At 48.9% G+C, this 25,805-nt stretch overlaps 2 protein-coding genes across 4 annotated transcripts in view; one reads left to right on the top strand and one right to left on the bottom strand.

The window, feature by feature from the left end:
- Positions 1–7,910, bottom strand: part of Cngb1 (cyclic nucleotide gated channel subunit beta 1) — a 50,923-nt gene extending 43,013 nt beyond the window's left edge. Inside the window, exons 1-11 of the mRNA XM_090357062.1 lie at positions 7,698–7,910; positions 5,469–5,526; positions 5,198–5,270; positions 4,554–4,662; positions 4,427–4,469; positions 4,042–4,111; positions 2,624–2,699; positions 2,304–2,343; positions 1,747–1,894; positions 457–550; positions 9–27 (exon numbers count right to left, since the gene is read on the bottom strand). Coding sequence (XP_090213188.1) covers positions 9–27; positions 457–550; positions 1,747–1,894; positions 2,304–2,343; positions 2,624–2,699; positions 4,042–4,111; positions 4,427–4,469; positions 4,554–4,662; positions 5,198–5,270; positions 5,469–5,526; positions 7,698–7,910 — 943 coding nt within the window. The remainder of the gene's footprint in view (positions 1–8; positions 28–456; positions 551–1,746; positions 1,895–2,303; positions 2,344–2,623; positions 2,700–4,041; positions 4,112–4,426; positions 4,470–4,553; positions 4,663–5,197; positions 5,271–5,468; positions 5,527–7,697) is intronic.
- Positions 7,911–15,157: 7,247 nt separating this feature from the next.
- Spmip8 (sperm microtubule inner protein 8) lies at positions 15,158–22,251 on the top strand. Of its 3 annotated transcripts, XM_090357026.1 has the most exons (8): positions 15,158–15,303; positions 16,208–16,432; positions 19,130–19,191; positions 19,489–19,663; positions 20,088–20,152; positions 20,336–20,400; positions 20,730–20,762; positions 22,045–22,220. In XM_090357026.1, exons 2-8 carry the CDS (start codon positions 16,210–16,212, stop codon positions 22,073–22,075), a joined length of 654 nt encoding a protein of 217 aa, XP_090213152.1. In that variant the 5' UTR covers positions 15,158–15,303; positions 16,208–16,209; the 3' UTR covers positions 22,076–22,220. The 3 variants fall into 3 exon arrangements, with proteins under 3 accessions (XP_090213152.1, XP_090213150.1, XP_090213151.1); XM_090357024.1 differs by lacking the exon at positions 20,336–20,400 and having other exon boundaries at positions 22,045–22,251; XM_090357025.1 differs by lacking the exon at positions 20,336–20,400 and having other exon boundaries at positions 15,158–15,315; positions 22,045–22,251.
- Positions 22,252–25,805: the final 3,554 nt, after the last annotated feature.

Below are 25,805 nucleotides of genomic sequence, written 5' to 3'. Positions count from 1 at the left end.
TCACTTACTGGTCTGCACATCGCACGTCTCTACGGAGCTAGGCTGCTGCTACAGAAGAAAAAAAGAGGAAACTCCATGACTGCCTTGTTAGCTTCCCCAATTCACTTCCTCTTCACAGAAGCCCCTCAGCTCACATGGGAGTCAAAGTAGGGGTGCTCTAAGACAGCCACAGCAAGCCGCCTGTTTAGGGGCCTGGTTCTTGCTATGAGGGACTTAGAGGACCAAGACTTGGCCAGGCCTTCCTTCCTCTCTGCTGTGCCTACACTGTTCAGAGGTGTACTGGGTAGCACTCCTCTACCCAGAACCAGTGTGTATGTGTGTGTATGTGTGTGCGTGCGTGCGTGCGTGCGTGCGTGAAGATGGGCAAGAGGCAAGGCTGATTCCCCAGGTCCTGGGTTCACTACCACCCCCTATCTGAGCTCCAAGATCCCTCCTCTGGCCACCCAGGCTTCCAACCCCAGGCACAGCACTCACCTGCTCCCCAGCCTTCCTGTGTAGCACTGGCTGTGGAAGGGCCATCTCCAGCCTGTGTAGGAGCCACGCTATCAGCCTGTGGTGAGAAGGAAGGAGCTGATTCCTGGTTGGAAAGGCTGACTAGTAAACTGAGGCCTGAGTCACTCACTTCTGTGGCAGGTAGATAACAAGCCTGCCAGAGCAGATCCTACCTCTCAACACCTGACCACCACTCACTCCGGTCCCTGCCCTTCCCAGGCAAGCTCTTGCTTTAGCTCAGGCCCTACCAGGCTGCTATGTCTGGTTCCCCACTCTGCCTCCCCACTCGAGAATTGCATTTCAGGTATCAAATGTGCATGCTCAGTGCACTTGGAAATCCCCTCCTGGTTGTGTGTATATATGTGCATGCATGCATGTGTGCATGCATGCTGTCTTCAACTCAGGCTCTAGTACCTCACGTGGCTTTTTAACTCAAGGTTGGCACTCTACCACTTGAGCCACAGCTCTTTTTGTTTTTTTGTTTTTTTTTTTTAATCTCATGCACTTTTCTGCTCAGGCTGGCTTCAAACCTTGGTTTTCAGATCTCACCCTCCTGAGTAGCCAGGATTTCAGGCCTCAGCCACCAGCATCCAGCTCATCAAACTTTTAAAAGTCTGTAGAATCAGTGACTCTGATCCCACTGTGTATTCACAGATATACTTACGGCAAGCCAGAAAACGTCCATACAAAAGTACTGACTGACTGCACCCAGAGTGTGGGAAGGACCCAGGCTTCCACTCGGTGGCTAAACAAAAGCCCACATTTCCATGAGGACTGGGGCAGTGTATGGCTGTTTGCACCTAGTAAAACATGGAGAGGAGCTAAATATATGAAATGAAATGACCTCAAGGTGCATTTGTAAGTTTAAAAAAAAACACCACATATAGTTTGTTCTTGCTAAGTGTAGAGTTTGATTTGGTTTTGTTTGGCTTAGGATAGGGGATTTCTATTCAGCCCTGGCTGGCCTCAAATTCACGATCCTCTACTCTCCAGAGGGCTGGGATCACAGGTGTACACACTCTAGGTGCACTCAAAGGAAAAGTGCAGTCACCAGTTTGGCAGATGAAAGAAACATGGGAAGGGTGAGAAGTTGCTGATGTGGTTGCCTGGGAAGGCGTCTAGAGAGCAGCTGAATTTTCTGTCAGGTACATGTGCTCATTTTATAACTTAAGAGAGTAGTTTTGTGAAGGGTTAGGGGGCTGGAGCTAAGAAAATCCAGCTCCCTGAGGGAGGTGTGGCATTTAGGGGGCTTACTTGGCAGGGTCTCCAGGTGGCAGGAGGGAGGATGCCTGATAATCAGGCTGGGGCTCTGGACCCAGCTCCTCCTCAGGCTCCAGGGGACCCAGGTTGGGCAGGGAGGGGCTCTCGGTGAGCTCCATCTCCAGTGCTGGTTCTGGGGGCTCTAGGCAACAGGGAGACGAGTAGTCAAAGACCTTATGGCAAGGCATCAGGGCACAAGAAGCCAGATTAGAAGCACTGACATTGCTGGTGGGAAGCCCTTTGGGACCCCCCAAAACAACCTTAGCATCAAACCCACCAGGGATGAGACGTGTGCAAAACCTAGCAAGTCCATTCCGACTCCAGCTTCCTAGCTCAGAATAAAGAGGAGGTTCCACTGTGCCAAAAGAAGCCAATCCCATCAAGCCTTATGCAGCCTTAAGTGAGAGCTAGCAAGGCAGTCCCAGTAGCTATCCCTGTAACCACACTTCTGCCAACTCCCTAGTTCAAGCTAAGGGCCTCCCCAGAGACCCCTAGCTCCCAGTTTGCCCCCAGCCCAGGCTGTGACCACTCCAGGCAGCCCTTCCCAGTACCTGGAACCAAGACAGCATCTACAGGCTCAGCTTTCCAGGCCTGGATCACAAGCAGAGGGGACAGGCAATGGGTCACAGTAAGTCCTGAGCACAACCCTAGTTGTGCCCCAACTTGAGGCCAGGGCAGATGGGCCTCTATACATCCCCCCAGCCACAGGGTAGGCATTCCATCCCACCCAACCTGCTACCACTGATGCCCCTCCACCCCTCAACTCTTCAGGAGGGCTTGAGTGAGGGTAATAGCTTCCTAGAGTATGCATCCCCCTCCCAAGGCCCTGGCCCTCCTAGGAGATCGAATGTCACCACTTCCACCCACTTACCTCCATGGGTTTCGGGGGCTGAGGCAGCACCTTCTCCAGATTCTGCTCCAGCCACCGGAGCAGCCACGGACGGGGCCTGTGGAGGGGCTGGTGGTCAGCTGAGGGAGTGAGCTATAAGAGGGACCCACCATACTACCCTGACTGCCTGCTTGGGGTCTAGGCCTTGCCAGCCTTCCTTGCTGCAGCAAGAAGACAGCAAATGAATGAGTGAACTCCAGGTAGCTGGAGTTGAACACATGACTGGATTTCTGACAGAAATCCCGAAGTGGTAGGCTTAGGATTACTTTGAGGACCCAGAGTGTCCTGAAAATCTCTCCATACATTGGCAATGTCTACAAATGAAGGGCTTTACACAAAACCCTGGATTTTGGACTTATGTGATTACTGTTTTGTCTTGACACAGGGCCTCCAACTCAGGATTCTCCAGCCTCACCCTCCCCAAGAGCTGGAATTATAGGTGTATACCGTGCGTGGATTGATTTCTGGCTTTCTTTTGGGTGTGGTTGTTTTGCTGGTATCAGCAGTTGATCAGGATCTCAGATACTCTAGCACTCTACCACATGAGCCAGCCATGCCTCTAGTCTGGCATTTGCTGGTTACTTGAAGATAGAATCACAGAGTTTTCTGCCCAGGCTGGCTTCAACCCTTGATCCTTTGGTTATCATCTTTCCTGGAGAGTTAGGATTATAGATATGAGCCACTAGCACACAGCCTCTGGCTTTTCTTGAAATGCTGGTGGCTCTAACCACACTGGGACCAGGGAGAGTTAGCAGGATCTGAGCAGGGCTCCTCGGTAGAGTGGAGTAGAGAATTTCCATACATCATTGCCCCACCCAGCCTGCCACCCTCACTGAGGGGACAGCCACTCAGCCAACCCTAAGAGGTCAGACCCTGCCTGTGATCTGCACCTTTTCCAGACTCCACAGGAGCCCACCTGCATGGAGTCCATCTATGAGGCGCTGGCCCGGGCTCCTGTGCCTTCTCAGAAGGTGACACACGGATGGCACATGAGCATTGTCCCATTCCATGGAAGAGAAAAGTAAGGCCCAGAAGAAGGAAGAAAGCTGCTCAAGGCCACACATGGAGGTAGGGACAATAGATCCTGGCCTTGAAGCCAGGCTCCCAGCTCTCTGGACCACACACCCCACACAATGGTGACACTTGGTGACACGGACTTACCCAGCATCCTGGTCTCCAAGGGTCCCATCTGCAGATGAGAAACAAAAGGAGGAGGAGGCTGTTCAATGGGTGTTAAGTTACAGTTAGACAGGGGTTAGAAGGTCCTACTGTACAACCCCACAGTGGAGTGACTGTGCACAGGGCTATCCAGCTCAAAAACATTGAAAGAAGAATTCCGAGTGATTCGGCCACAGAGAAGTGAATGCCTGAGGAGATGGATAGGCTTAAACTAAAGTTACGGTGTGTACTTGTAGTGAAGCATGACATGGCACTCCATTAACATGTACATGGACTTAGAGAGGTAGTCGGCTACAGGAGAAGACACAAAGCCCAGGGAGCCTGGGGCATTGGTGGAAAGCTCCAGCCATGCAGACATCTTAGGGTTCAGCCCATCCCAGCAGCCCCTTAGCTCTGTACTGAAAAGCCACCCTGCTACTCAGGAGACTGAGTGTCCAAAGCCAGCCCAGGCACAAAAGTTCATGAGACTCTTACTGCCAATCAACCACCAGAAAACCAAAAGTGGCACTGTGGTTCAAAGAGGTAGAGCATTAGCCTTGAGCTGAAAAGCTCAAGACAGTTCAAGCCCCATGACCACCACCACCAACAAAAGCCATCCTGCCTTACCTGTGTCTCCAGTATTGCAGGGCCCCAGGATGTGTTTTCCAGCCTGCTGGACACAGAGAGGAGACATGGCAGGGAGCAGGGGACAGCCTCCCAGCTGCCCCCCAATCCATCTGCAGCCCCACAGTACCTGAGCTGGGTCCTCTGCCCCGGCAGCAGCTGCCCTCCTATTGCTGATGGGTTGTGGCACAATCTTTTCCATGCCCTTCCAGAGCCAGGTCAGCACCCAACTGCTGGGACTTCCGAGGAACAAAGCCACCAAGTCCACCCTCAGCCCTGGATCAAGACACTCTCACCCCTCTGTGAGACTTCAGACATGTGACCTCCACCTGAGCCTAGTGAGTCTCTGGTGAGGCCCAGTGTATGTGCCCCCTCCTGTTTGGGCCCCACCCTCTGGCTGGCCAGCACAGTGCAGCCCAGTGAACCACCATGACCCTCCCTGCACTTCCCTACTCGGTGCTCCCAAAGGGTTGAGGTGTCTCCTGGACATCCCTGGAGGCCAAGGCTGGTCAGCTGCCCTGGAAGGTTCCAGAACCCTGCCCAATGCCAGTCTCAGCATCCTATGTGCAAGGTTGGAGCCCGCAGGAAGGCCGCATATGCAGCTAGATTTCTGGCTACCCTGGGAAAACTCTGAAGCTCGGCCCCAATAGTAGGGAAGCTCAGCAGCCAAAACCACACCTTTCCTCTAGCCTAGGAGACCACACTCTCCCCCACAAGCTCCCTGATTGGGCTGGAAGTGAGGACACAGGCCGTAGGGAGAAGAGGAGGAAGTACCTGTTCTTGCCAGGAGTCACAGAGACCTGTGTCTGGAGCGCTGTGGGCTGAGGAGGGTCAGCCTCCTGGGTCTCTAGGGGGAAAAAAGGTCCCCCAGACTTCAGATGTAGGCCCCCAGAAAGGCTCACTCAGGAGAACAAGTCAGAGGCATGTAGGGACAAAACCCCGCCCAATGGGAAGCTGAACAGTGCCCAGGAGCCTCAGTTTCCCCACCCCTGAACCAGGCTGCTCTGAGGCTCTGCCCTATCTGGGTCAGCATTCCAGCACTCACCCTGAAGGCCTGGGTGGACCTCAGCCAGTCCCTCCACATCAGCTGGCTCTTCATGAGGCTGGTGGGTTCAGACAGTACCAGGTGAGCCCAGGCAAGATCTGCCTGACTCCCCCACCCTCAAACTGAATGACTCTCCTCACTATCATCTCTGCCAGTGCTGGGGCTTCACCTTCCACCCAGGTCACATACTTCCTCTAAGCCCAGGGTCCTCTCATCCAGAGTCGGGGCTCACACCCCAGGGGGCCCCCCAGGAAGCTCTGTCACTTCAGTGGTCAAAAACAAGGGGAAGCAGAATTACAGAGGACAAGGGGAGGTGGAAGGGTAAGGAGCTCCTCCTTCTGACCCAAACTTTCCTTCCTCTCTAGCAGCTGGCGGGATCCAGTCTCTGCCATCTGTTCCCCCACCCCCTGCCTCTTTGGCCATATCACCTTCATGACTGTGTGAATGCAGATTTACATGTAAGTCACATAGATTTATACAGATACACAACTAGAAGCATGCACACATATGCACACATACAATAGTGGCACACAAACAAAAACACATGTCTAGACACAAAGCATGTGCCCAAATATAGTTGTACATATACAAATGCATGCTCCAGCATGTGTACACACTGGCAATACATCCATATGTGTATGCACACATATGCATAGACTTGCTAGTGTGTACAGATCATGTAGACACATTTACATATTTACATACAGACAGGAAACTTTATGTATACATACATATGCTTAGTCACCGAAACAGGCATAATGACACGTGCATGTTCATGCAGGCACACAAACATGCACACATACTACATACACAAAGTTCTGTATTTAAAATCATACTCAAGCATACATAGACAAACAAAATGTGTCTATACACTTACCACACAAACACATGAAAATATATACACAAACCAACATCTGAATGCATTAGCATACTCAGAAAGATACATATATATATGTACACTGAAGCATGTTATACATACACATGGAACCATAGAAGCACTACCACAAACACATAATTAAGACACATGCATATGAAAGCATGCATATATTGTCATGATGTTTACTTTGCAAATACAGGTGCATGCACATAGATATAATGGCACAGACATGCTACCTGCACTTGTATGTTGTTAGGTGTAGACACACACAAACCCTGTGCCTCTTTCCTAAACACGCTCTCCACTTCCTCAGTAATGGAATGCCTGACTTCTATGTCTCCCTCAGTTAAAACCCTGTCCAGTCCTGTGTGCATACTCCCCACAGCGTCTGGGCTCCAAACTTAAGATTTTGCTCTCCTCTGAACTCTGGTTTTCAGTCAGACACACTAAATGAAATCTGTTTCAATGAGCCTCCTAAATTGTCATCAAGCTCCTGAGTGAATGAGATGCAAAACTAGCAAGTTTTTATATGCTTAAAGGAAAGTTCTAGGGGCCAGGATTTGGCCTAGTGATAGAGTGCTTGCCTAGCATGCACAAGACCCAGGTTCAATTCCTCAGTACCACATACATAGAAAATGCCAGAAGTGGTTCTCAAGTGGTAGGGTTCTAGCCTTGAGAAAACTCAAGGACAGTCAGTGCTCAGACCCTGAGCTCAAGCCCATGACTGGCAGGAAAAAAAAAAAAAAAAAGGAAAGTTCTAGGGAAAAAAATGCTCCTCAATCTGTGACACACAGACTAGTGCAAATCTACAAACTGTCCATGATGGTTAAATAGGTTATGCCGCAGTATGCACTAAGTCCCTGCTTCCAACACTGCTGTTGGTGTACTTGCTTAGTTACATAGTGTCTTTACATTGTAGAGTAATGCTCTAATCTCATCGTGGAAGATCATGGACTGGCCACTTTTGTGACTGTTCCACTTTAGACGTTGGTAAAATATGGCTCCTGAACCATGATCAGCTTTTTGTTTGCTTTTGTAGCTAAAGTTGTTTAGACATTATATAAAGCATCTTTCATATTATATGGCAGAGCTTAGCAACTAACAGACATATCACCACCCACAAAGCCTAAAGTATTTCCTGTCAGACCTTTTTACACAAACAACCCTGATGTAGCCTGTCCGATCTCTGAGCCTCAGTAGCCTCATTAGTACAATCACTAGATCAGACAACCACCACATTTCCTTCTGGCCCCAACTTTCTCTGCTGGAGAAGATTCATGGGGCACCAGTGGCTGGGAAGTCCCTGACTGAGCCGCAAGGCCAACCTGCCTCACCCACCCTCCACTGCTTACCAGGGCCTCATCCTCTGGTGCTGCCTCTTCAGGAGCTTCTTCAGGCTCAGGTTGTGGCTGTGGCTCCGGCTGTGGCTGTGGCTCTGGCTGTGGCTGTGTCTCTGGTTCTGGCTGTGGCTCCAGCTGTTTTTCTGTTATTTCCTCCTCCTCTGATTTGGTTTTCTGGGCTGTTTCTGGGGGCTGAGGTAGCACCTTCTGGACCCAGCCCAACATCATCGTGACACCTATAAGGGCCAGGGAGTTCACGGCTGTGCAGTCATGGGGGTCAATGCCCTGAGTTTCACATTTTCCTTTTGCCTCATCACCTTTAAAAATATTTCTGGTGGCCAGGAGTTTGGCCTAGTGATAAGAGTGCTTTCGTAGTACGCACAAGGATCCAGGTTTCATTCCTCGGCACCACATACATAGAAAAAGCTGCAAGTGGTGCTTTGGCTCAAATGGTAGAGCTCTAGCCTTGAGAAAGCTCAAGGACAGTGTTCAGGCCTTGAGTTCAAGGCCCAGGACTGGCAAAAAAAAAAAAAAAAGAATAAATAAAGTATTACTAGAAGTATGTCTCCAAATATTTATTTATTGAAATACTCAAGTTGGCGGTTAGAGGGAAATAGGGAAATACATTAAGTTGTGAGCCACTTAATAATTGAATATGTGAGCCTATCAAAAAGAAGTCATATACTTAAACTAAGGAGATAGATATGCTCTGCAGTTCTTGTGAGAAAATCCAGGCCTCAGTTTCCTTGTCTGTAAAATGAGGATATTGTTGGGTTCCTACTGCAGAGGCCCTTTGTACACAGAAAATGAATTGCTATGCTCAATATACTCATGCCAGAGACAGACACATCCTGAGGGTTTCACAAAAATTGGTCCTGACCAACTTCTGTGACACATTAAATGAAGACACTAATTCTAGAATTTTGTGCACTGCAGAATTTCACAATCTTTTTTTTTTTTTTTCCGGTTGTGGGGCTTGAACTCAGGGCCTGAGCACTGTCCTTGGACTTTTCTCAAAGCTAGAGCTCTACCCTTGAGCCACAGCACCACTTCCAGCTTTTTTTTCCTATGTATGTGGTGCCAAGGAGTCGAACCCAGGTCTTCGTGCATGCTAGGCAAGTACTCTATCACCAGGCCAAACTCCCAGCCCCTGCAATCAATTTTTTAAAGCACATTATGAAGACCACAACATTAACCTGTGTTCTGATTTTTTGTTAATGTTGAAGGTATTTACAATGCCAATTGAACCTCTTTTTTTATGATTCTCAGTGACAATTCAGCCTCATCTTGAATATATTCAATGTCCAGTCCATTGACCCTCAGAGACTGGCCAGTGGAACTGAGTCCCTGCAGGATGAGCTGCCCACCTGGCACCATCCAGGCAAAAGGAGTACAGAACAGGCCTCTCCAAGGCCACACTGGATACAGGCGCTCATCAAACCACGCTCTGCTTACCTCTGCTCCCAGCCCCAGACTAAAAGAACAGGCTGATGACGTGGGTCCCTGCCATCCATCCACAGAGCCAGCTTCCCAGAGCTCCAGGCCATGCTGCCCAATCTATGTGCCTCCCTGACCTCTGACCCTATCCAGACCTCCAGCAGTGCAGCCTTTCTCCCAAGAGGTTGTAATAGAGGTGAAGTTCAACAGGGAGTCAGATCAGCCTCCAAAAAAATATGAACCTTAGCCAGAAATGACCCCTCGGGTCCACTTTCCTGGTAGGTGTGCAAGTGTGTGGCAGGGGACATACATTTGGGAGATCAGATTCCACAGACCCCAGGCAACCCCAGCAGTCCCAGCAGCACACATGAAGTGAGCTGAATCCCCCCTCCCCCACCTTGATTACTCCCACCCATCAAGCCTGCCCTACCCTCAGCAAGGGCAGTGCTGTCATCTTGGAGTACAGGCAGCTCAGCCAGTGATCAAGCCCTATTTACACTCAAGTCTGCCCAATTCCAGCTGCCACACATCTGCGAGGGGAAGGGGGTACAGGGTCCTGACATTTGCCCAAGCAACAACAATCCTGTCTTGCATCTCTGAACCTTCTGGAAATGACTAAACAAACCACCTCCCACAGTCTTTTTTCTTTCCCTGTACACAGTCATTTCTCTCTGGGTGGGAATTTAGGGGACCCCCCCCCCACATCTTGCTTCCCTGGCTCTGCTGATTCCACTTTGATGAGGAAGGCTCAGGCCAGAAAGGGACTTTCTTGGCAAGGTGGCCCAGAAAACAAAGATGCTGAGCAACATTTCCTAGGTCCCCACTCCCATCGCCTGGAGATTCCTGGAACCAGCATTTTAGGAGCTGGTGATTATGATGCATGCTATATTCCCCAAAATGCCAGGTCTTCCATCTCCACTATTTTATGATGCTAAATGCCTGGCAAGAAACTAGGAGTCTTCCTAAGGGGCCCCCTTAACCACCAACCTAGTTACCTGTTCTGATGTCAGCTGCTAGTTGGATGTTGTCTTTTTACTGCCGCTCAAAATTGGCCTCTCTGACACAGAAGGGATTAATTGGCAATAGCTGGACAGGTCGTGTGCAAAGGATTAGCAGGTATGGAAGGCCGGTGGGGGTGGGGAAGGTAATTAACATCTGGGGAGCAAGCCACAACTCTTCCCTCATAGTGCCCAGCCAGAGGCTAGGTCCTAGATTTGGGGCCCTTGGCTCACCAGGGAACTTGTCCAGGTTCCAGGACCTGATTCCGCATATGCCAGGGCCAAGCCACAGAGGAGTTCCTGGGACAGCAACAGCCTGAAGAACCTGTGTGTTCTGGAAGATACTGAAATGCTGTAAACAAGTTATTGTTTAATTCGTTCCAATTTTTAGTATTGACAATATTATTTGTAATACCAATATTATTCTACTAATTGAAGCTAAAATTTTCCAGCTAGCCCTTGTCATAAAGCTCTGTAGCCATCCTTGTTAAAGTTGTTCTTGCTGGCACGTTGGCTCACGCCTGTAATCCTAGCTACTCAGGAAGCTAAGATTTGAGGGTCAAGGTTCAAAGCCAGCTCAGGCACAAAAGGACCTGAGACTCATATCTCCAATTAACCCCTAGAAAATGGGAAGTGGGGCTTGGCTCAAGGGTAGGGTGGTAGCCTTAAGCTGAAGAGCTCAGGGACAACAGGCCGAGTTAAAGCCCCATGATCCCATGACCCACCAAAAAAAAAAAAGTTGTTCTCAATCTATTTTCTCTGTGTGACACACACTTGTAAGATGCTGGCTGTATATGACTAGGTATTTTTTCAGAAGATAGCCAGCCATATCCTTTACCAGAAAAAGTCTGTATTGTTTTACTGTTCTATGATTTCATGCAGCCTAGAGTGTAGTGACTGTAGTAGCCAAACTTGTTTTGCCTGCTAACACCTTGAGCTCCCCTCACCACCCCCTAGGAGGCAACTCCTACTGTGCTACCAAATGGGTTGTTTTTTTTTTAAATCTATTTCTGGCCTTGTTTTCCAGGTTTCCAAGAAATAAGCAAAGCGCTCTAATTAGGCAGGAGGGGAAATTCCGGTGGTTTTCTCCGTTAAAAAGAGACAGCCTTACATGGCATTTTGAGATCCAGACCTCAGGTATCATCCTGATGCATGAGCCATTGCTCGATCTGAAAAGCATAATTATATACATATTTAGATGGACCCGTATAAGCCATTTGTATTTGTATACTTGTACAAGGTCGGACTTGCAAGGGTCAGCGAACTAGGCACAAGCCTGTTAGCCTGTCTGGCCCCTTGTCGGCTTTTCTCCACTGATCACAAATTGGGTCTGTCCCTTCACCCATTAGCCAATCAGTTCAAAACACGACAGCTCGCTAAACCGACCAATGACTAGTCACGACCCTCCTCCCATTTTGTATTGCTCCAATCATTTAATGGACCAGTAGTGCCAGTGCTTACTGGGACCTGCCCCCTACCAAAGAATGTATTAAAGGTGCTGTAACTTTGTGCACGTGGCCTTTGGTCTGCACTCGGCTATCAGTGTGCAAAAACTCATGCTTGAGCTCGTCAATAAACGACTCATTGCAATTTGCATTGATCTTCAGTCTCTGGTGATTCTTCTGGGGGGCTTCAAGTTTCTGGGCATTATAGATCAATAAAACATCTTTTCCATTCCTGACTCCACTGGTCTCATGATTTGTGCCCCCCCCCCCCAACAATACCACAGACATCAAGAACAGTTTTCCATGGTTTGACCTCTGCCAAAATGGACACCGGCCCAGGTGAACCATTGTAACTCAATTCTGTATTACCCAGGGCTCTCCATTGAATAGAACAAATATAAAACCAGGGAGGCAGACAATATAGTCTTAGTGCAGGTCTCCACCCCCATAGCCCCACAACGATGCTTGGTGCACGTCCCAGACTCTAAGGAACAAAGAACCCAGGCAGCCATGGGAGAAAAGGGAGGAAGAACCAGAGAGGATTCCTTCCCATTGTCCATCTTCCAGTTTCATCCTGTTCCATCTGGTCCCAGATGATTGGATGGTGCCCTCATTAGGGGCAGGTCTTCCACACTTACTGTGCTCCCAGTCTTCTCTGGAAATACCCCTCACATACTCACCCAGAACACACTTCAATTCTCTGAACATCCTTCAGTCGGTCAAACTGACACTATAAATGACACATCTCAGAACATAAGGCCTGGTGGATAACTGACTACATGGAGGAAACTGTCTCTCCTCAAAGGGAAACAGAGACCTATGATTCTTTGCACAGTATACAAAGAATCATGAAAGAAAGCAACAGGGCAGAGATGTGTGCTATGGGGAGGGGGCAAGCAGGCCTGGGAAAAGCTCAAGTCCAGGGACTGAGATGGGAAATGCAACAAGACACAGCTGCCAAGATCCAGAGAATGGTGCTCCAAGCCACAGAGTGGCTTGTGCCAGAGTAGAGTCCGTAGGCTCAAACGAACCTTGGGGACCAAGGTGGGGAGATTGAGGAAGTAAATCTTGGTAGATTTAGGGAAGGAAAAGATGAGGTTGAGAACTGGGTGGGGACAGACTCCAGAGAATCTATGTTACAGTAACAGTCTCAGGGTAAATAGTAAGGCCCAGGATGGCCTTGAACCATGATACCCACCATCTCTACCTCCCCAATAGCTGGGATTAGAGGCAGAAGCCACCTTTCCTAGGTGTTTCTTGTTTGCTTGTTTGTTCATTTTTATTGTTGTTGTAAAGGTGGTGTACAGAGGGATTACAGTTACATTAAGTCAGGTAATGAGTACATTCCTTCACTCATTCTCTCCCAGTTTTTCCTTCCCATCCCCACCCATAAGTTGTATGGTTCATTTTCTTTCTTTCTTTTTTTTTTTTCCCCCAGTCCTGGAGACTGAACTTGGGGCCTGAGCACTGACTGTCCTTGGGCTTTCTCAAGGTTAGTGCTCTACCACTTGAGCCATCCTACCACTTCTGGCTTTTCTATGTATGTGGTACCGAGGAATCGAACCCAGGTCCCCGTGCATGCTAGGCAAACACTCTAACCACTAGGTCAAACTCCCAGCTCATATGGTTCATTTTCAACATAGTGTCAAGCGAGGACCACTGCTGCAGTTCTTCAGCCTTTGTCCCTCCATTTTTGTGCCCTCCCTTACTCTCCCAAAGACAGATGAACAAAAGGAAAGAAAACAACAGCAACAAGGAAATTAAAACTCTTGTTTCTATTTGCTGGAGTTTATTTGAATAAATATTATTTTAAATGATCATCATCTTTGTGCCTTTGTTCCTTGGTTTCTGAGAAAGGATTTTGCCATATGGTCCGGGTTCACCTTGAACTCATGTTGGCATTACAGGAATACATCACCGCCAAACCCAGCTTCATGGTTTACTTTTCCTTTCTTTTTTGTTGTTGTTGGTGGTGGTGGTATTCATGGGACATAAACTCTGGGCCAGGGTGCTGTTCCTGAGCTCTTCAGCTCAAGGCTACTGCCCTACCCCTTGAGCCACAGCACCACTTCCCATTTTCTGGTGATTAATTGGAGATGAGAGGCTCGTGGACTTTAATGCCTGGGATGGTTCTGAGCCGAGATCCTCAGATCTCAGCCTCTGAGTAGCTATAATTACAGGTGTAAGCCACTGTGCCCAATTTTTTATTTTGGTTCAAGATCAGGACTCAAACTCGGTACCTGCCACTTTTGGCTAGTGCTCTGTCAACTGAGTCACCTCTCCAACCCTCGTGCTTTCCTTTTTTACTTTTTTTTCTTTTTTTTTTTTTTTTTAGATTGTGAGGCTCGAACTCAGGGCCTGAGTGTTGTCCATGAGCTTTTCAGCTCAAAGCTAGTGCTCCACCACTTTGAACCACCGCACCACTTCTGGTTTTCTGGTGGTTAGCTTGAGATAAGAGTCTCATGGACTTTTCCTGCTTGGGCTGGCTTCAAACTGTGATCCTCATATCTCAATTTCCTGAGTAGCTGGGATTATAGGTATGAATCATCAATACCCAGCTTCCCTGTCTTTCTTTTTAAGAAAATGCTACTATTATGCAAAGTTAGAACCCCAGGTCCTAAATAGTAAAGGGTCTCAGTTTATAAATTACTAGTAATATGTATATGTTTTCTGTATTATTTTTGTACTATATAACTCTTAAAGAAGTAAAAACTGAGCCTGGAATGTGGCCTAGCAGTAAAGTGCTTGTCCAGCATGCACAAAGTCCTGGGTTCAATTCCTTGGTACCACATACACAGAGAAAGCTGGCAGTGCCTCTGTGGCTCAAGTGGCAGAGCACTAGCCTTGGGCAAAAAGTATACAGTACCCAGGCCCTGAGTTCAATTCCCAGGACTGGCAAAAAAAAAAAGAAAAAAGTTAAAAACTAAGCTGAGGCTGTCCTCTGGGAAGGCTTTCTGCTAGGAGCCAGACATGGGAATGCTACTCAGGACAGGGAAAGGAGCAACTGGGAACAAAGTCCTCCCAAGTCTCTGGTAGTGGCTCAGTGCTTAGGTGGACATATGCAAGATGCATGCCTAAATATATGCAAAGGAGCCAAGCTTTCCCAAGTTTTTGTTGTTGTTTTGTTTTATTTTGGGCCAAGGCGGGAGAGGCTGGGGGTGGGGGATCTGTCTCCAATCCCAGGGCTCAGACACCATAGCCTGGTTTTCCTGGGAGAAAGGAAGCCTGGGGTCCTGCAGGTGGCTGGCAGGGATGAGTATCAGCTCCTAATCCTTGGCCTGCTGAGCCACCACTCTCCCTTATCCCTGCACTGACCCTGGATACTGGCCGCAGCTAATCTCCAGCCACAGAGCTCCAAGGGGCAGCAGACAGAGCCCTGAGGAGTGTGGGGGGGAACAGCCCTAATGCTGGACCTGGGACCTAGAGAGAGATGATGACTAATCCAGTATCGCACAGGCTGAGGTCAGCTCAGCAGCTGCCCCTAGCCCACACAAGCCTGATCTTTAAGAAGGCTGAAGGAGAGTTGCCCAGTGTCTGGGTACCCTAGCAACGTTGCTAGGCACAACGCCCTCACAATCAGGCTGCAATTGTAACTGCAACAGGCACTGTCTCTGTGCAGTATTCCCTTCTGGCTGTTTATCAAGCCACTCCCTCCACTCCCCCTCCTGCCCACTGGGCACTGGAGGAACACGAGATCCTTACAAATCTGTGTACCTGGATCTGTGTCCTGAAAACAAGGTAGTATCATTGGTGGGGAGAAGTGAAGAGCCCTCTCTTCCTTCCCTGCTCTGGCCCATCACGTCCCATATCCCACCTCTGCCACCCCCAGGCAGTTTCCCCAGGCCTTGTCACCCTGCTTTCTCCTAGCTCCTTCAGGTCTAAAAAGCCATCTTTCTTTCTACTTACCTAGTCCCTTTCTCCAGCTCTCATCTCCAACTTAAAGTAGGGAAGATAGTAAACTGAGTCAAATTCTTACTAAAGTGTAAATTACTGAAGAACTGTAGATGCTTAATGGCATAGCATTTACTTAGCATGTCAAAGGCTCACTATCCCCAGCACAAGGAGAGAGAGGGGGGGGGGAGGGAGGGAGAGAGGGAGAGAGAGGGAGAGAGAGAGAGAGACAGAGAGACAGAGAGAGAGACAGAGAGAGAGAGAGGAGTTTTTCTAGTTTAGTAACATTTCAATTCAACCTAAAATAGACTATCCACTAAAAAGCAGATACTACATCTCTAACCTTGTTTCTCCAGTTCAAATCTACCATGCCTCTTCCCTTTCTTGAAAACAACCCTCTATCTCTCTGGAGAGTCTGGGGGAAAGGCCAGATGTCTTAAGCAAAGGCATATCCACAGTTAGATTTGAGCTCATTTTCAACTACACCATGGCTTCCTTTTTCTGTTCAAATGCCACCTCTCTTAGTCCAGTCCCTGAACACACAACGCCAACCACCCCTGGGCACAGTCTGTGTGTGTGCCTGCCTCTGTGAGTGTGTGTGTGTGTGTGTGTGTGTGTGTGTGTGTGTGTGTGTGTGTGGTCAGAGTCAATAAATGCTTGACTCACAGGCAGGCTAAAGGAGTGTCCCTCTTTGGAGGGTCTCTGACTGGCAGGAGCCTCAGCTAACCCCCTTCTGCACCCTGCTCCTCAGCTATGGCTCGAATCGTGGACGTGGTGCCCTGGAACGATGGCTCTGCGCATGTGTATATGTCCCCGGCCATCCCGTTCCCACAGGAGGCCCGGCCCAACCAGCTGGCAGGTGTGAAGCATCAACTCTACCACCCAGCGCTGCCCACCCTGCGCCGTATGGATATGGACACAGTCAAGGCCTGCCTCCCTGACCAGCACTGCCAGTCCACCACCTACTGTTGCAAAGGTTGGCACCTTGCCATGCACTAGTGCGGGGCCCCCTTGACCCTTTTATTTGGTTTCATGCCACTAGTTGAGCTGGCACTCTTACCACTTGAGCCAACACTACCTCCAGCTTTTCGCTGGCTAAGGGTCTCCTCAACTTTCTTGTCCTGACATGGACTTTTGTTTCTTACTGGCTTTGAAATGCAATCCTCATATCTGTCTCCTGAGAAGCTGAGGTTGCAGGTATGAGCCACTAGCACCCAGTTTGTTTGGATTTACTTTATATTGATTGATTAATTGCCAGTCTCGAGGCTTGAACTCAAGCACTCTACCATTGGAGCCTCAGCACCACTTCTGTTCTTTTCTGCTTATGTGACCCAAGGCTTCATGCATGTTAGGCAAGTACTCTACCACTAAGCCACCTTCCCAGCTCTTGTTTGGGTTTATTGAGCTAAGGTATTAAGATGTAGCCCAGGTTGGCCTTAATCATTCTTCCTCAGTCTCCTGAGTACTGGGATTACAGATGTGATGTCCTGGTTGCCATCAAATTCTCGCATGGCAAGAGATAGGAAGCTTGTATGGACATGTATGTCCTACTTACCTTATTAACCGAGAGAGAACTGTGAGGAAATTGATGATTGCTGTAGTAGGAATAATAGTAACCATGGCTTTGGACTAGCCACCCCTAAACCCCTGGATCTCTCCTAGGCACCCCTTCAGTAATTCACCCCTGAAACTCTCCTAGGCACACCCAAAGGCATGTCCCATGAATGAGGGAGAACACGTGGGTCGCATGTAGAGTCCGGCTCAGCCAGGTTAAGCCTTGCTGGCTGGAGTCTGTCACAGGTGACAGACACCATGTAGGCACAAATGCAGCAACCAGGGAACACACCTGCTGTGCGTGTTGCTATGTTTGACAACTTGGCTAAGGAAGTGACCTGAATAGTTTATTACAAGGCACAGGCACACCTCAAGATGAAAGTACTTTGGTTCATCCTCCAGGTACAGACATTACCTTTAGGTTTCAATAGAGAAAAGAATATTAAACACTCCTGGTCCAAGTGTGGCTGGCTGGTCTCGAAGGGGTCCTGAAGAAGTGATTATCACTGTCATCACTTGAAGAGAGCAGCTGGTCAGAATGACCATTGCTGCCTGGCGGGAGATCTGCATTAGGAGGATCTGTATTGGGGGGCAGTTTCCTCCTTTCTGACAGGTCATCCTCAGTCCCTTCCTTCATGGATTGCAAGATGAATGGCTCAAGCCAGAGGCTCATATTTGTAATCCTAGCTACTCAGGAGGCTGTGATCTGTGGGTCATGGTTCAACGTCAGCCCAAGCAGAAAGGTTCCCATGAGACTCTGATCTACAATTAGCCACTCAAAAACTGAAAGTGGGTTGTGGCAAAGTGATAGAGCACTAGCCTTAAGCACAAAGAACTCAGGAACAGTGGCCAGGTCCTGAGTTCAAGCTGTACAATTGACCTTCCCCCCCCCCAACACACACAAAAAAATAAGAAAGAAGGAAAGAAAGAAAAATGTGGCTCAAAAACAGTTTTAAAAAATGGAGGGAGGGATGCCAAGCTTTTTTCCTGCCTCTGGTTGATTTGTGAGCCCAAGTAAGGAATTAGTGCTTTTCAGAAAAAGCAGTCCAAGTACCAGTTACGAATAGTACATGTGCATTTACAAGTCTAATAAATAATGCCAAGCTCCAAGCAATTTACATCTCCCCTGGCAGTGTATGATAAAATGCTCTTAGATATTTCCCAGTCTAATAAGTCAAAATTGTTATGTTAATGTAGTTGAAGTATGCACGCTTGCCAGGCACCAGTGATTCATACCTGTAATCATTCAAACTTTGAAGATCAAAGGCTTAATTCAACCAGAGAAAAAAAGTTTGTAAGACTTGTATCTCCAATTAGCCACCAAAAAACTGGAAGTAGAGCTGTAGCTCAAATGGTAGAGTCCTAGCCTTGAGTGAAAAAGCTTAAGGGACAGCACCCAACCCCTGAGTTCAAACCCCAGTACCAGTACAAAAATAAAATAAATGGATATTCTTCTTATGAATAAAATAGGGCTGTCTACACAATACACAATATCATTTCCTTTTTTGCTTCTTTTTCTGTCTTGATTTCTAGGAGCTCTTGCAAATATTAGAGGAATTGTCTCATATATAAAATTAATAGAACTATTTTTTTCATTTATTTATTTATTTGTTTATTTTTTTGCCAGTCCTGGGCTTGAGCTCAGGGCCTGAGCACTGTCCTTGGACTTTCTCAAGGCTAGAGCTCTACTTCTTGAGCCTCAGCACCACTTCCAGCTTTTTTCTATGTATGTGGTACCAAGGAATCGAACCTGGGTCTCTTCATGCATGCTAGGCAAGCACTCTACCACTAGGCCAAACCCTGGCCCCCAGAAAGGTATTTTTATGCAGTCCAAGTTATTAGTCTTTTAGGTATTTGGCTTCTACTAACAAAGGCTCTCCCCATTTATATGGGAATTTATCTGCATTTTCTTTTATTAATTATGGCTTAATTTTTTTTGCATTGATCTATATGGAATCCATTCTAGTGTAAAAGATGAAATATGGATACCATTGTAGATGATGAAAAACCAACAATTTTTGTTTTAAGTTTAAAACATAGTGTGACTCTCTCTCTCTCTCTCATATGTGTGTGGAGGGGGGGAGGGTGCACCTCTTCTCCTTGTATCTTCTTTCAACAGAGGACTTTAACAATGCCCGGTTCTCACTCCCGAGGGTCCCCAACAAGCCTCTGCATTGCTTGGTGAGTGCCCTTTGCCCTGGTCCTGGATTTGTTCCAGGATGCCAACCTGAACTTCGTCCCAAGCCCCTCTGCTCCTGGGCTCTACTCCCAGAGGTTGTCTTCAGCTGCCTGGCTGGACCCCACCCTCACCCACCCCGTAACTACCAGATGATCCAGGACCCCATCTAATCCAGGTCCCTAGACTTGCGTCCAACAGGCCAAAAGTCAACTCAGGCCCAAGAGATGGAACCCCCCCCCCCCCTCCCCGTCCCCCGCCTGTCGCAGCTGCAGTGGTTCTGAGCCCCACCTCTCTGGCAGGACTTCTCACAGAGCGGCCAGAAGGTCTGCCACAAGTACCGAAGGAGAAAGCTGGAGCCCATCACGCCATGCATCAGCCGGGTCGACTGGCCCTGCTTCACGCGCGCCATTGAGGACTGGTCCCGGTCCCTGTGCCCGGGCGAGGAGTTCAAGATGCGCTGCCCGAGCAAGAAGGGTCAGAGGATGCTCTGGGGCGGGAAGAGGACGGGGACAGCGGGGAGGGGCGGCGGCAGCGGGGCTGGAGCGGGGACGTGGGGAGCAGTAGAGAAGCGGCTGGACCAAAACTGCAGGAGAGACGGAGCGGCCGTGAGGTCGGAGGCGGCTCGTCCTGGGGAGCGGGCCGGGGGCCCGGTGAGCCGTGCCTCTGATACGAGGGGCCCAGACGGTCCTAAAACAGGGCGCGCAGGGTCTGAGGACTGAGCCAAGCCTGGCGGGTCAGTGAAGACTGAGCCGGCCTGGGAGCTGAACGTAGGCGCGGGGCGGGGCTTTGGCTGTGGGCGTGTCGGGCGGGGGCGGAGCTTGCGTCGAGGCGGGGCTTAGGTACGGAAGGCGGGGCTTCCGGGAACCGCCTAGTCCTCCAAGGTGGCTTCTCTCCGCAGAGGATCATTTCCGAGGCCATGCGGTGGTGCCAGAGTTGAAGCCCGAAGTGCGCCGGAATTGTCGGGTAGGGACGGGTGACCTCCCCAGGGTCCTGTCCTGGTGGGAAACGGGGAGAGAGGAGGCTCAAGGAAGAGCCCTCCGGTCCCCAGGGCTAAGATCTCCAGTAGGGCGCGCCACCGAGGGGTGGGTTCGGAGTGGGGTCTGGACCCCCCCCAGCTTATCAGCCCCTCCCTGTGGCCCGGCTTAGTTCTGTTTCAACCAGAGCCCCAGTCTAGACCGCTTCGGACAAAAGCCCATGCCCTACGACTCGCTGTAAGTGAGACACCTCGCATGCTGGGACCCCATGGGCGGAGGAGGAAAGGTGGGGTCTTGGCCACTCCCTAGGCACATGCCCAATGTTCCATACAAACGGGAAGCCTGAGAAGTACCTATTGCCCCCAGTGCAGCACAGGAAATTGCTATTTAGAAAACGTTGGATTCCTACCATACTGAGCATCATGTGGTCCAGTACTGGGTGTCTCTCTGCTTTGGGGATGAGGCGTTAAGCAGGGGGAAGGTTCCTTGTAATCCCTTGGTGGGGTGGCAGGAGAGGCCCTTCCCTCTTGAAGTTCACTCTCCACGGTGTGTTGTTGTTTTTCCAGGAATGCGTTCAGACACTTCGGATCCCTCTACAGGTAGGGAATGGCTCTGTTCCCTATCCTCCCAAAGGCTGGCCATGTTCCTCACTATCAGTCTGTTTGGGGCCTGCTTAGAGGCATTCAGGGAGGAGAGAGCGGCACTCCCTGGGTCACCCTAGAGCAAAGGTCCTCATCTGTAACTGAGAAGTCAAAGTAGCTGGGAACGGTGGCTCACACCTGTAATCCTAGCTACTCAGGAAGCTGAGATCTGAGGATCAAGGTTCAAAGCCAGCCCAGGCACAAAAGGACCTGAGACTCTTACCTCCAGTTAACCTCTAGAAAATGTGAAGTGGGGCTTGGCTCAAGGGTAGGGTGGTAGCCTTGAGCTGAAGAGCTCAGGGACAGTGCCCAGGCCAAGTTCAAGCCCCATGACACCCACACACACACACAAAAAAGTCAAAGTAGTGTGAGATCTTCAAGCATCTTCATAATCTTTCCATCTCAGACTTCCCCAGTCCTACTTGCACACTTTAGCAATACCAAACTCAGTGCTGACCAGGCATCCCAACACAGCTCTGCACTCTCTGCAGTCCTTCCTCCCCTGCCTGGAAAATGCCTCTTCACTCTTCCAAGCCCAGCCTAGACATTCCATTCCTTCTTGAAGTCTTCCCTGGTTCTCTGCTTAGGGAAGAGAGACCATCTCACACCCCCATTTGGTTATCACCTGTGCAGCCCTAGCATATGGCACCCAGATTATTTTATTAACCTGGTTGATGGGAAGATGTTTTCCTCATGCACACACAGGAGAAAACTTTGGATTTACTTCTGACAGAGGTTCACTAAGTGAAAATGAGTGACATAGTTTATAGTTGGAGATCAGGGAAAATAAGGCTAAGGCAAACTAGAAAAGGGGATACAGGAACCTGAAACGCAAGAATGCCCAAAAGCAGGGCTGGGAGTTTGGTCTAGTGGTAGAGTGCTTGCCTAGCATGCACAAAAACCTCGGTTTGATTCCTCCGTGCCACGTACATAGAAACAGCCAGTGTTGTGGCTCAAGTGGTAGAGCTCTAGCCTTGAGAAAACCCAAGGACAGTGCTCAGATCCCGTGTTCAAACCCCAGGACTGGCAAAAAAAAAAAGCCCAAAAGCATTTAAAAGGAAATCAGGAGCCATTGAAAGCTTTTGATTACACACGGGTGGAAAAGAAACTGATGAAACTGTTTTCAAGGCTTTGAGGGTAGAAATCTGGCAACATGGAGAAGGACACAGGAGAAGGCTTTGATTTCTCCTCTGGATGTTCTAGAGGCCCAGAGCTTGCATCTTTTTTTTTTTCTTCACAGTCGTGCCAACTACCTGACTCCCTGGTATTAATCTGTGCAAAGGAGTCAGCCTCCCCAAACTGCTGGACCCAGCCACCTCAGGTCCCCCAGTGGGACAGGGGGTACCACCTATCTCCTCAGAAATTCAATTCAGCCTGTCTAGAAATAAACCTAATTGGTCCTCAGGGAATCATCAAGAGAGTGTACGTGTGTGTCTGAGGCTAGAAGGTCAAGACCATAATGGTATTTCACCCTTACCTGTCCCTGCCAACTTCTTGAGGATTGGTGAGATACTTGGTGCCCTTGGGAGGAATGCCAAGGTCTAAGCCTCAAGCCTAGTCAGGGTGGAGGTGCCAGGACAGGTCTGGAAGCCAAGGCTTCCTGTGTTCTTGTCTCTTGCTTACAACCCCATCCCCACCCATCAGATCCTGAACTTGAGCACCATGGAGAAAGGGAAGGAGGGGGGCACTAGAAAGGGATGTGCGGGCATCCCTAAAACCCCCACATCAGTATACTCTGGAAGCTTCCTGGCCCCCAAAATTTCTCTGAAGAGACAAAGCTGGGCTCTGAGAAACTGGCTAATCATGTGGCTTCTACTTCCAGCGAAGCAGTGTAATATAGAATATAAACTTGTGTAAGATGCCTGAGATGAAAACATCCTGTTCCCCAAGGTACTGCCAAACACAGTATATAAGCAACTCATCATCTGTTCTATCCATGGGAAAGCAGGAATAGACTTCATCTGTTCCCAACTTCCCAGTCCTACATCCCTTTTGTGAAAGGCAGGTATGACAGCCTGGTCAGACAGGGTAGCCCAAGGGCAGAAGACCTTATCCTGGCATAGGGCTAGAACCTTTGTTCATGGCCCTTGAGGAAAAGGGCTTCAAGAACAGGTTTGTATTGGAACAAAGAACCACTAAGCTCAAGAACCCCACTGGAAGAACTAGTGACCCTAGGCAATCTAAACTCATGTCAGTCAAGTCAGTCATCACATACCAAGTTGTGTGTCCACCTGCATGTGTATTTACTATGGAAAGGCTGTGTTTTCACCCCAAGTCTCAGAAAAAATCAGTACTCACTAAGGTTAAAAATTCTAGTTCATGCCCTGTCTTTCCCTCAGTACACAAGGCCAGGGTAGCTGGAGGAAGGAATTTAAACTCCTCCCTTTCGTCTTTGTTATACAGTTGGAAACACATTACCATCTCCTGGAGTGTTTCCTCTGGGTCTCACTAGCACTCCCAGGAAGTGAGCAGAACCACTGCTCCTTTCAGATTGGAAAACAGAGGCCAGACCAAACCTTGGTTAGCTTCAGGCCAAACCTAGACCTAGGTTTCAAGTCCCAGCACCTGGCAAGGCGCACATATCATAGAAAAAAAAAATCCCAAGCCAGGTGTGGTGGCTCATACCTGTAATCCTGCTACTCAGGAGGCTGAGATCTGAGGATCAAGTTTCATAGCCAACCCCAGGACCTGATACTCTTATCTCCAATTAACCTCTAGAAAACGTGAAGTGGGGCTTGGCTCAAGGGTAGGGTGGTAGCCTTGAGCTGAAGAGCTCAGGGACAATACCCAGGCCCAGGGATAGGGTGGTAGTCTTGAGCTGAAGAGTTTAGGGACAGCACCCAGACAACAGTACAAGCCCCAAAACCCACCGGGGGAAAAAAAAAAAGAAATCCCAGAATAGTGCTCTTTCTACTCAACTTGAGATAAGCAAGATAGATTGTGCTGTGGACAGTAGAATCTGCCCCAACAATTTGTTATTTCTTTTAGGGGTAGAAAAGAGGGGCTGTAGTGTGGGTCTCTGCTGGGGCAGAGGCCCAAGCCTGGAGAACAGACAGGAAGTAGTTGGCAATCACAGTCTTTTTGGGGTCCTGTGAGGATGTATCAAGCCTCCTGCCACATCAGATAGGAGGTCCTGCCTGCATGTGTAGAAGGGAATGGGAATGTATGACTGGGAAACTCCATCCCAGAATGCAACCCACCAAACATCCAGCTAATGCCTTTGCCTAGGTTAGTGCCAGGTGCTGGGTGACTGACAAGATGCTGCTTTGGAGGCGTTTCTGGTCCACTGGGACAGAGAAACAGGCATAGCCTACTCAAACCTAATAATTCTTCTGGCCGGGCACAGTGACTCATGCCTGTAATCCTAGCTACTCTGGAGGCTGACATCTGAGGATCAAGGTTCAAAAGCAGGCTCGGGCACAAAAGGAGACTCTTTCTCTCCAATTAACCTCTAGAAAAAACAGGAAATGGGGCTAAGCTCCAGGGTAGGGCAGTAGCCTTGAGCTGAAGAGCACAAAGACAGCACCTAGTTCAAGCCCTATGACCCACAAAAACCTACAACAAAAAACCCACATTCTTCTGGCTCAGGTTATCCCAATGGCAACCCTTACCAGCAACTTAATCATTTATTATTTATTTATTTATTTATTTTGCCAGTCCTGGGCTTGAGCTCATGGCCTGAGCACTGTCCTTGGACTTTCTCAAGGCTAGAGCTCTACTACTTAGCCTCAGCACCACTTCCGGCTTTTTTTTTTCCTATATATGGTACCAAGGAATCGAACCCGGGTCTTCATGCATGCTAGGCAAGCACTTAACCACTAGGCCAAACTCCCGGCCCAACTTAATCATTTATTTGGATTTATCTGGATTTCACAAATATAAGAAATTGTGCCTAAGAACAAAATATAGAGTAGAAAGAAAAAGCAGGCCTGGTTTACTCCCTATGAGGTGGGTAATTTTTTTTTTTTTTTTTTTGCCAGTCCTGATACTTGAACTCAGGGCCTGGGCACTATCGTTGGGCTTTCCCAAGAACACTACCGCTTGGGCCACAGCACCACTTCTGGCTTTTTCTGTGTCTTACCAAGGAATCAAACCCAGGGCTTTCTGCGCGCTAGGTGAGCACTCTATTAGGCCACACTCCCAGCCCAAGGTGGTTATTTTATTATTTATTTACTTATTTATTTATTGCCAGTCCTGGGGCTTTCTCAAGGCTACAGCTCTGCCAGTGGAGCCACAGCACCACTTCCTAGCTTTTTTCTATGCATGTGGTACCAAGGAATCGAACCTGGGTCTTCATGCATGCCAGGCAAGCACTATACCACTAGGCCTAACTCCCAGCTCCAAGGTGGGTAATTTTAAACCCCATCTTACAGATGGTAAGATGGGCCTGGGGAGATTGGGTGACTGGCAGAGCTGGAAATGAAGCCAACCCATCTGGTCCCTGAGCCTACAATTACTATAGTCTTTATGTTTTGCTTTCCTGCTCACAGAGACAAGGAGGAAGCCAGGGGTTTCCTGGGGCTGCAGTCATCCAACTAGGGCTTAGGAAGACAGGATATCCTATCAGAAAGCTCTCCGAGGTAGAGTCCAGTAGCAAGCAGCTTGCAGTCCCACCACCTAGGAGGCTGAGGAAAAAAACCTTGAGCCTAGGAGTTTGAGATAATCTTGAGCACAATAACAAGACTGTCTCAAATGGAGGGGCATGGCGGGGGTTGGAGGGGAGGACCTCTAATAAGAAGCCAGACTTTGGTGGCTCATATCTCTAATCCTAGCTACTTGGGAGGTTATGAATGGGAGGATAGTGATTTAAGGCTAGTCTAGGCAGAAAGGTGGTAAGATTCCATCTTAATGGGGAGAAGCTAGATACAGTGTTCTGTACCTTTCATCCTAGCACAGGCTCCTAAGCCCTAAGATAGGAGGGGACAGGGCCATCCCTGAGGGCCCATGTGTCCTGACAACATCCTCCCAGCTATCTCACCAAGGCTTCAACAATGACTCCAT

The sequence above is a fragment of the Megascapheus bottae genome, chromosome 24 (assembly GCF_031878675.1).
Source record: "Megascapheus bottae isolate mThoBot1 chromosome 24, mThoBot2.hap1, whole genome shotgun sequence".
Lineage (NCBI taxonomy): Eukaryota > Metazoa > Chordata > Mammalia > Rodentia > Geomyidae > Megascapheus > Megascapheus bottae.
The sequence above is the reverse complement of the archived record's forward strand: the minus strand, read 5'-3'. Positions and strand labels throughout refer to the sequence as shown.

What these genes read in the sequence shown, in the direction of transcription:
- Spmip8 (XM_090357024.1), top strand. Translation starts at nt 16,210, where the DNA reads ATGGCTCGAATCGTGGACGTGGTGCCCTGGAACGATGGCTCTGCGCAT. An exon ending in GCGCTGCCCGAGCAAGAAGG is followed by an intron (nt 19,664 to 20,087) that starts GTCAGAGGATGC and finishes TTCTCTCCGCAG; the next exon opens with AGGATCATTTCCGAGGCCAT. An exon ending in AAGTGCGCCGGAATTGTCGG is followed by an intron (nt 20,153 to 20,729) that starts GTAGGGACGGGT and finishes TTGTTTTTCCAG; the next exon opens with GAATGCGTTCAGACACTTCG.